Source organism: Zea mays, chromosome 3 (assembly GCF_902167145.1).
Source record: "Zea mays cultivar B73 chromosome 3, Zm-B73-REFERENCE-NAM-5.0, whole genome shotgun sequence".
NCBI lineage: Eukaryota > Viridiplantae > Streptophyta > Magnoliopsida > Poales > Poaceae > Zea > Zea mays.
The window spans coordinates 27,676,662-27,686,325 of NC_050098.1; the positions used below are offsets into that span (position 1 = coordinate 27,676,662).

Here is a 9,664-nt window from a genome sequence, read left to right on the forward strand (position 1 = left end):
TTTTTTCACATGAGAGTGTTTGAATGCACTATAGCTAACAGTTAGGGCTAAAATTAGCTGGAGACATCCAAACACCCTAGCTAAAAGTTTAACAATTAGCTATTTTTAGTAAACTAGTTAATAATTAGCTAGCGAATTACACTTGTAATTTTTTAGCCAACTAATTTGTCGGTGTTTTGACCCGAGGGTCCTACCAACTAGTGAATTAGTGTTGCTTGCCTAGATCCGGATGGGTGATGCAAGAAGACATGTACAAGCTTTTATCCTAGTTCAGGCGAGAATGTCCTACTTCCAGCAGAGGGGGATGAGACTTATATTATCTTACACCTAAGTGCTTGTAGTAGGGGTACAAGCTGGCCGGGAGAGGGAGAGGATCCTAAGTCCCTGGTGGTGATTGAGGCAAGTGCCAATATTAGTCGTGGAGGTGAAAACCCGTTAAGTGTTTCCCTCTCAGTATGAAGCCTTGGACTCCTCCTTTTATAGCCTCGAGGAGGGATCCCAGGAGCGCCACAATTTGTCATTTATGGAGAGGAGACGAGTCCGAGCCCCTGTAGTCCGGTATGGGCGACAGAATGGCCTTTGTACTAGAGGTTGACTTGGACCATGGGGAGGATGTCCGGCCCCTGTATCTTGCATTTTGACCGAGCAGAGAGCCGAGGCTAGGATCGAGGGCTCGGACGTGTACTCGAGCCTGCCTGGTTGATGTGTTGTCCGAGCCATAGTTATTGAAACAGTGATAAGTATGGTGGAAAGCGCATGGTACTTCTCCTCGTATGGCGTAAAGCAGACTTGATGTCGGTCCAGTAGGCATCCCGTTGCTAGCAGCTTTCGTGGAGGAGTTGGTGGCGTCCTTTCATCGATGTTATCTAAGCCGAGGCCAGGCTCGGACGAGACGGAGGTTTCTCCCGATGCCTTGGTCGATCCTTCCTCGGGTCGTGCAGCCGTGTAGGGATGGGTTAGTACAGTTGTCAGAGTGGCCTCCTGCGGGATTCGCGGGGAGTTGTTGCCAGGCAGTTGGCTGAGGCCGAGCTCGGGTGAGGCGGAGACTTCTCCCGAGGCTGAAGCCATCTTCGGGTGAGGCAGAGTTCTCTCCTGAGGGTGAGGTTGTGCCCAGGCACGTGCATGTCCTATCCAGAATTGTTTGGGAACAGCGGCCGAAGTGGGGGAGCAGTGGCCGTAATTCCCGGGTGTGTGTCATCGTAGTTGCTGAAAATGGATGGGACTGTGGTCCCATCGCTCTTTGTTTGACTGCGGCGTCACGAGGGTAGGTATTGAAATTGTCGTATTAAATGTGCATGTCTCCACGGTTCCTGTGACCTTTGATTGAGGCTGGCTCGGGGCTATCCTCCTATCCGAGATGGGCTCAGGTCACGCGGAAATCGACATTACGTGAAGAGGGGACCTAGGGCGAGACGAGGATTTCCTTGAGTGCTTCCTTCGCCCTAGGACAGACTCGGACAAGACGGAGTCTTGAACAACCGTTGAGCAAGGTCTCAAGCGAATCGTGATTCATCCTTTCTTGACCTCAAAGAATGTGTCTTATGATTTTTTCATAGTTAGGTGTTAAAACATATTTAGGGGCATAATCTAGATACCTATAACTATGATATCCAATATAATTATTAGCTCTAGTGTATTCAAACACCCCCTTATACTGATTATGGCCCATCACGTAGCTAAATAAGCATTTCCAGGTAAACAACTATACCACTTTATCGATCAGACATTTTATTGGCCGATAGTTCGATGCCTAGCTACACTCATGATGCTACCCAACATTCCTGAGCTCTCATGTTTACACATGGCATATAGCTTACCTCACAATATAAAATGAACTGTATATTACAACTAACAACGAGGCGGCCAAAACTCAAAGTTTGATTCCCTGATGAAACGATGGGACTGAAACAAAAGATTTTAACCATCTAACCACATCATTGTCCACGCACTATTCAAGATCCCGTATCAGACAACAGGTTGCCATGGTCCATGGAGAAGAAGCAGATGACAGAGACCGAGTCAATACCCGAACCACCACCATTGCTCCGTGCTAAAGACCCGTCCAAGCTGGATCCTTATCACCTAGCAAAGGTTTCTTTCCCGCACGAGGTTCGTTCTTGACTCAGGCTCGTCATCACCGACCACCCCCCCTGCGGCGACACGCGACAGTCAAGCGTCACACTGCAGCGCTGTCTTGATCTTCTTGATGGTGCAGAATATGAGGTTGTTCACGGTCTCTACTGACTCCACGGTGAGTTTGGCGGTCGGCTGGCTGTTGACGAGGATCTGGAAGGCGACGGTGAGCAGCGAGCCGCCTGTCTTGTGCTCGGCGCCGACACTGCTTGGGCCATCAGGCAGGATGGCGAACCCAGACGGCAGCAGAGCAACGTAGGTGGAGTCCCCGCCGTTCATGACGAGCTGCATCGCCGGGATGTCCACTGGAGCATACACGACCATCGAGCCTGATGCATCAGTGCAAGTCTCCTGGAGGATCAGCATGCTGCTCTGGTTGGCACTCATGGCCTGCAGTGAGAAAGTTACAAAGCATGAGAAACGTTTGGCAAACCTTCAGAATGCCCGTACCAGAAAGTTGAATAAAATAGAAATAAAAGAAGTTGAATTAACATTGATCTACTGCATGTGATGTTATTGATGAGAGATGCCAATATATAGTTGTAATGATTGATGCGTAAACATTAAGTAAAAGGGTCATAGCATGTGGAGAATGGCTGGATACCGAAGATGATGTTTCCCATGACAATATTTTTACAAAATCCAAAGAATCGTGCCAGTAAAAAAATAAGAAAACAGCAACATATGGACGGGCATTTGTTTATCCTAAGAATTTATATTCCGTGCGCCACGAAAATGTGCTAGTCAGTATTTTTTTTACTTTAATGAGATTTGTAAAAAAAATTATATATCTAAATAAGTTTATATTATAAACTTATATTTAATAATTTACTTAAGATACTAATTATATAACATAAATATTGATATTTTGTTCTATACATTTGCTTAAAGTTGAAAACATTTGATTTTTTAAGAGATGATAATTGACATCACACCCCGAACAGTACAGTACAATTTCACAAAGTTGTCAACCCTGACACCTTTCCAAGATCTGCGCCCTTCCTACCCTGTATGGTCCCACTTTGTCGCTTTCCGCTGAACTTGTGAAAAAGTTCGGTGCTCCCCAGTTCCCACACTAGCCGGCTTTCGCTTTTGAACTATGGTCACGGCCCTTTTTCTTCTCGCAGCAGTATCTGATACAAAGCTGACAGACTTTTGCTGTGTAGGTTTCTCCTTGTCGTTGTCGGTTTAGGATATAAAAATTGCTGAGAAAGTGTTATTTTATGTGAGACTTCCCATAAATTACTTGTGACTTCAGTAAGCAGCATCAGGATTACTGGTCACTTCCTTTTTTTTGTTTGGTAAACTTAAAAGTGAGGGCTTGTTTAGAAACGGTTTATAATACCATAGTTTACCGAATACCATGACACAACAATGATATATTCCACATCAGTATAATTTAACAATTGTTTGAAGACATGATATTTTGGTTGCAGCTTAGGGTTTAGGGTTTAGGGAAGAGAAAAGGCAAAACTTAAGTCACATGCCACTTTGGTCTAGACAAAACAAAAAATTAAAACCCCAAAAATATTGTGGTATTGGTGAAATCATGCCATCATGGTTCAAAATACGGAGCTTCTAGATGTGTTCTCAATCAGCTTTTAGCTTAAAATATCATAGTATATTTAAATACTATAGTAATGTTTTGAAACTAAGAAAATACTATATTCCCAAACAGAGCTCTGGTACTCGACCTTAACAGCCAGAACGCAGAATGTATTTGGAAAGCTCTGATCCGAAAACAGTGGCGTTCATCACTACAGAAACAATTATGTTTTCAAAGCGAAAACCTTTAAAAAGTACTATACCATATTCCTACACCCTACCGATCCGGAAAAACAGCTGCTAAATTTTAGACCTGTGTGTGTTATGTTACTAGTCACACTTTGCTATATTTTACCTTAGACAAGTTTGATAAATTTGGTAAATATTTAGTTGGCAATTGAATTTAGGCAGGAATAATTTAGGCTCCACGTCTCATAAAATATAAAAAAGGTGGCAAGGTTACATTAGGACATGGCAAAGTGTGGCTTTTAAAATTCTTTGCCACATTTTCTATGGTTGCTACACTTGTCTAAACTTAGTTGTGGCGAACTCCGAACAGTGTTTTGTCTCTATAGATTACAGCTGCAGCAGTCCGAACAGCAGGCTTTAATCCGAAGCGAACATGTGCTAACTCGTTCTATTAGTACTTGGATAGTCTGTGTTCTAAATATTGATTTAGATTATTTTTAATATATGCTTCAAATAATTAATATTTTTTTTATTCGTGTGTTAGGTTCTATCTCTAGACTTGAAATAAATTATGAAGAATAATCATATTGCTTTACAAATAATGTTATCTATCTTTTCCGTTACGTCGCTAACTTTTGAACTACATTTTTTTAGGTGTGTTTTTAATACAAATCGGACTAGTGCTTTAACCAATCCTAGTTTGGCCACTGCCCCACAACGTTTTCAGGTGCACTCTTTAAGAGAGGGTTTTCCACTGCCATTCCCACGTTTCAAGGGCGAGGAACATGGTACTGTACCATGTTTCCAGGACACGGAACGTGGCACGTTCCCGGTGGCACTGCTCTAGACATGCTATTTGAAAAAAAAAAACAGAACAGAATGGCAGCAGCAGTAGTACTCACACTGGCTCTGAGGAGGGACACCGAGTTCCCGTGCTCCTGCCCCTTGGCGATGTTGGCCATCTCCTGCATCGGGCCTCCGTTGCTGAGGATGTCCCACTCCGCACGCAGCTGCTCGTCACGGAGGAAGTTGAAGAGCTTCTCCGGAGCCACGGGCACCCACACCGATGTGGCTGCGCTTAGGACCACGCCCGGCGGCTCCCCAGGCTCGTCCACGCTTTTCCGTGCCATGACCCGCACATCCTCCCCGATGCTGCCTGCAGCGCCGTCCAGCTTACTCCATTCACGTGCAGATGACGCGCTGACCCCGGCGCAGAAGTTCTCCGTCATCCGCCGTGCCAGCTTCAGCATGCTTCGCTTGCCCTCCTGTGTTATGACTGCACCCGAAAGCCATGCATGCATGCATGCCTCAAGTTAAAGCTAGCTAGCACCTATGTACGTACTGATCCATAGACATTTTCAAGTTTGGTGAAAAGTATTTATTTAGTATTCCTTGATCGCTTTCATGCATGGAGAACAATGCACGTATCAAACTAGAAACAAAAAAAAAATCGTTTGCACTGACTATATATGTAGGCACAGTCCATTACAGGCTGTACATGGAAAATAGCAACAAAAAAGTTCAGACTTTGCTGTACCTGACGAGTCATTAGCTGAAACTGTATCAGGGGACATGAGTATGGCCAGGCATTCGCACTGGCGCTGCAGCATTGCAAGCCACCGCCTGGCCCCAAAGGCCAGCCCGGACCGGATGAGTGGTCTATAGAGCTGGTGTACTGACGCCTCGTCGTATTCCGTATACTCTACCCATGTGACCTACAGGGTAAATGCATCCGTTAGTCCATAAATGCATGCAGGTCCACATGTAATTGTCCGGTCGCAAGGGGGCCTCTGCGGCGCAGTACAGCACTTATGTGGGAACACTGTAGTCTGTAGTCATCGCAGTCCTCTTTAACTTGTTAAAAAAATCATTTTTTTCACGGTGGGTGATTGGTATAAAGAGGTAAGTAAAAAACACGGATCCGAGACCATATGTGCATATCACAAAGTGATATCATAAACCAAGATTTCATTGCGCATGGATCAGGTAACAAGTCAGCATAAATCTGGCAGGCGTTTGCACACTGTCCCAACCCTTAGCTTTCATATGACAATACAAACCAGTCCTGGAAAGCTCCCACTAGACTCATCAAATAACTCGTAGGTTCATAAACTGATGTGCATCATAAAGAAGGAATGCAATTAATTTATTTCATTCTGTTTCGCAAAGTTCTTGGATTTTAGGCAATATCATTTCAAAAACAAAAATCAGTCGCTTCCTTTCAGCATTGTGTTTGGCATATAAAGATATGCTATTCATCAGTGGTCCAGATCAAGATCATGTCAAGACTTGTGCAAAGCCCGAGGACACAAATACTGGCATCTTTTAGCCCTGATGCACGAGCCCCTGGTCCAAAGTTCAACATACAGGCAGGGACAGATTGATTAAATTGCGGACAGGTTACCCAAGGTGCTCCAACCGAGGGGGTGGAAGCATCTAATCCCCTAAGAAAAGCCAGTGCTGCGGCTAGAAAAAAAAACCACAAGGAAACATGCTTGGGGAATGGTGTTGGATCCATGAAACACTTGATTATTCCTAAACAAATCTTTTAGCCTCCCTCCTCGTTGACCAAGCAGCTTTGTTTATTTGGGTTGTGGGCTCATGACCCTAATTAAACTATTAGCCCTTGACTTGTGAACACGATGCTGCATGGGCATCACCAAATCACACCATTAGATTAGTAGGCAGGCGCTATAAAAGAAATGTTACACGTAGTCCCAGGCTCTGATAGTGAGGCCGGTGTGGAGGTAGTAGTGGAGTAGAGGTGGAATTCATGGTTAGTACTAAGCTCATCAGGGGAGGATAGATCCGCCACCGTGGTTACTTGATGTAAAAGTTCAGAAACTTTACAGAGTGACAGTCACGTCAACTCGATTAGGCCCCACACGAGCTGCTAGTATGAAGTAGGTGGTCCAAAGAGTACCATTTTACACTACCCCATCTCGACATGCGAACACTACAGACAGAAACGAAGTAAATGGATTTTGGTTGCTAGTACCTTGCAGTAGCCATTGGGAGTGTCCTGCATCACACAGCCAGAAGGCAACCTCCTGCACCGTATATTTCCGGCGTTGGATGCTGTTCCAGAGTTGTGATCTCTCACCAATCCGTCAATGGACACATCCACTACTGCCCATGCACCCTCAGCCAGCTGCTTGCAAAACCTGAGAAATGTGACCTCCCTGATGGGCACTAGAGGTGAGAGCACCTGTAGCTCAGCCTTCATCTGTTGCACCCAAGCAAAATGCAGATTTTGAGTTTACAAAGTATTTCAGGAACACTGCAGTCAGTGGCCACTATAAAATACATGTGCATATATGATCAAGCCCATGGAAAGGAGCTGTTTGGCACTCATCTCACCAGCAGCAGCGCACCATTCCTACTTCCTGCAATGCCAGATGTCACCTCCTCTAGGACTGTGGCCTTAGCAATCATGCACGAGAACATATCAGACCACCGTCTCTGCGACATGGATGGAGAGGAAGATCAGCAAAAAAAAAAAAGTCATGGAGCAACAATGGTACCAAGCGAAATTGCAAAAACATGCATGAACAGGATACAAACCACGTCCATAAGGGTCTCTACAAGAGCAAGGCTGTTGTCAATGATGACGAGGCCAGACTCCCTAGAGGCCTCGGATACATAGCCCACAGGCTTCACGGCGCCGACGGACGGAGAGAACGAGTGGGCATACTCCTCAAAGTTGAGCAGCTTCTTGTCGGGAGAGCCACTGAGGCTGGGAAGCCACAAGGGCTCGTCAACCTGTGCCAGCTTAACTAGTTCATCCATGGCGCTGATCGCAAGCTCCAGCAGCATGGACCTGTCGACGCCCACCATAGGCGGCGGAGCAGATCCGGTCGCCCGTGCAGGCGTGATCACCGTGCCCAACGGGCTAGACACACCGCCAGCAAACTCGTCCAAGGAAGGGATAGACCCTAGGCCACGGAGGCCGCCTACTGCCAGCTCCAGCGACGAGCTCGGCATGGGCAGCGACAGGTTCGGCTGCAGCATGGGCCCCGAGAGGACGGGCATGGGCTTGCCGAGGAACTTGGTGGCGAGGGCGTAGACGCGGTTGAGCTCGTCCTTGAGCCGCGCATTCTCGATGCACAGGTGCTGCTCCTCCAGGGACACCTCCCCGAGCATGGCGGGGCTCCCGCAGCTGCCGCACATCGGGCTGCGCATCGCCTCCCGGATCGCCATGTTCTCGGCCCGCAGCTTGTCGTTCTCTTGCTTGAGAAGCGCGTTCTCGTGCCGCTCCAGTTGCGTCTTGGCAAGTGGAATCACCGCGTGTCAGGAACCTGGAACTGAAATCGGGGCGGGGGGGAAAGAGAAGAAAAAAATACGGTCTGTCGACGACGAGACGGTGATTCCGTCCGTCCGCTTACCTTCATCTGCGTGCGGCGGTTCTGGAACCAGAACTTGACCTGGCGCGGGTCGAGGCCGAGCCTCTTGCTGAGCTCGCCGCGCTGCTTCTCGTCCGGGTGAGGGCACTCCTTGAACAGCCTACGCGAACGCAGCAGGGATCCGTATCCATGCATTAGAAGACAAGAGACGAAACGATGCGAACGGCATGGCACTATGGAGGGCAGGAGGGGGGCGCGGGTGTGTGCGTGCGTGCGTGCTTACGCTTCGAGCTCCTGGATCTGCTGCGGCGTGTGGCGGTGGTAGCGCTTCTTGCGCTTGCGCGGGTTGCCCGGCTCAGCGTCGTCCTCGTCCTCGGCGCCGGCGCCGGCGGACATGGCGTCCAGGTGGTCGCTCCCGGAGCGGCTGTCGTTCTCGGCGTCGGCGGCGTCCCTCGCCATCCCGCCGGCCGCGGGGGCGCCGCCCACGGGGAGCATCCGGCCGACCATGCCGCCGCCGGGGTTCTCCTGCGAGAGGTATACGACGCCGCATTTCATTCTCGTTCGTCCGGGGAAAAGGAGGCGAAACAAACAAAAAACCAAATCGCTTGGGAGGAGTAGAGCCGGCCGGCACACAGGCGCGTACCAGACCGAGGGAGAGGGCCGGCGAGGACGAGAACCCGGTCGAGAACGGGAACTGCATCCCTCCTCCTCCTCCGCCGCCGCCGGACCCGCCGTCGAATAGGCTCCCGAAGCTCATGGCGCCGGCCGCGCGCCTGCCTGGCCTCGTCGCACGCTAGCAGGACAGCACCGGAGATCCACGCGCGCAGCGTCTCCTCGGCGGAATCCTAGCCGCGGCGCGTGTAGGGTAGTAGTGGTGAGACGAGAGGAACGAGGGGGGGAGGAGAAGGAGAACGGCGGGTCCAGCGGCCCCCGGCCCCCGCGCGCGCGTGAGTGTGTGACTGAGATATGGAGCTGCTGAGGTCCGCAAAATCCCAAACCCTCCACGGCGGGCAGGGAGGGAGGGAGGGAGGGATAGCGAGGCGGATGATGGATTAAAGAAAGGAACGGGAGGAGGGTCAAAATAGCAAGTGGGGGTGGAGGGGAGGTGAGGAGAGGAGACGACGAGACGGGCACAGGGAGTCGTCCAGCGAAGGAAGAGTCCCGTCGTGCGTGTGGTGTGGACGCATGAAAAAGGCTGGGGGGGGCAAGGGAAGGAAGGGAAGGGATGGGGTCGGTCGAGAGAGAGTGGAGACGGCGCTGACGCTCCCCTGTCCTCCCCGGTGTCGCTGCTGATGAGAGAGAGAGAGGCGCTTGGGCCCTGGGGCTCGGGCACACAGGCAGGGAGCGCAGTCAAAGGGGGCGGGCCGCTTATTTTGTTGCCTTGTTTGTCGTCACCGACTCCGTGCTGGAAGGATGGGGTCGAGACTGTGGGGGGCCGTGTGATCTGGATCCGA

General features: G+C 49.5%; 1 protein-coding gene across 1 annotated transcript; it reads right to left on the reverse strand.

Annotated features, from left to right (window-relative positions):
- Positions 1–1,711: 1,711 nt before the first annotated feature.
- Positions 1,712–9,181, reverse strand: LOC542468 (outer cell layer 1). The gene is given in 9 exon segments (NM_001112023.1): positions 1,712–2,523; positions 4,770–5,143; positions 5,405–5,582; positions 6,866–7,093; positions 7,228–7,329; positions 7,432–8,133; positions 8,253–8,370; positions 8,494–8,735; positions 8,854–9,181. Coding segments are annotated over 9 exon segments (2,355 nt in total). The 5' UTR covers positions 8,911–9,181; the 3' UTR covers positions 1,712–2,169.
- Positions 9,182–9,664: the final 483 nt, after the last annotated feature.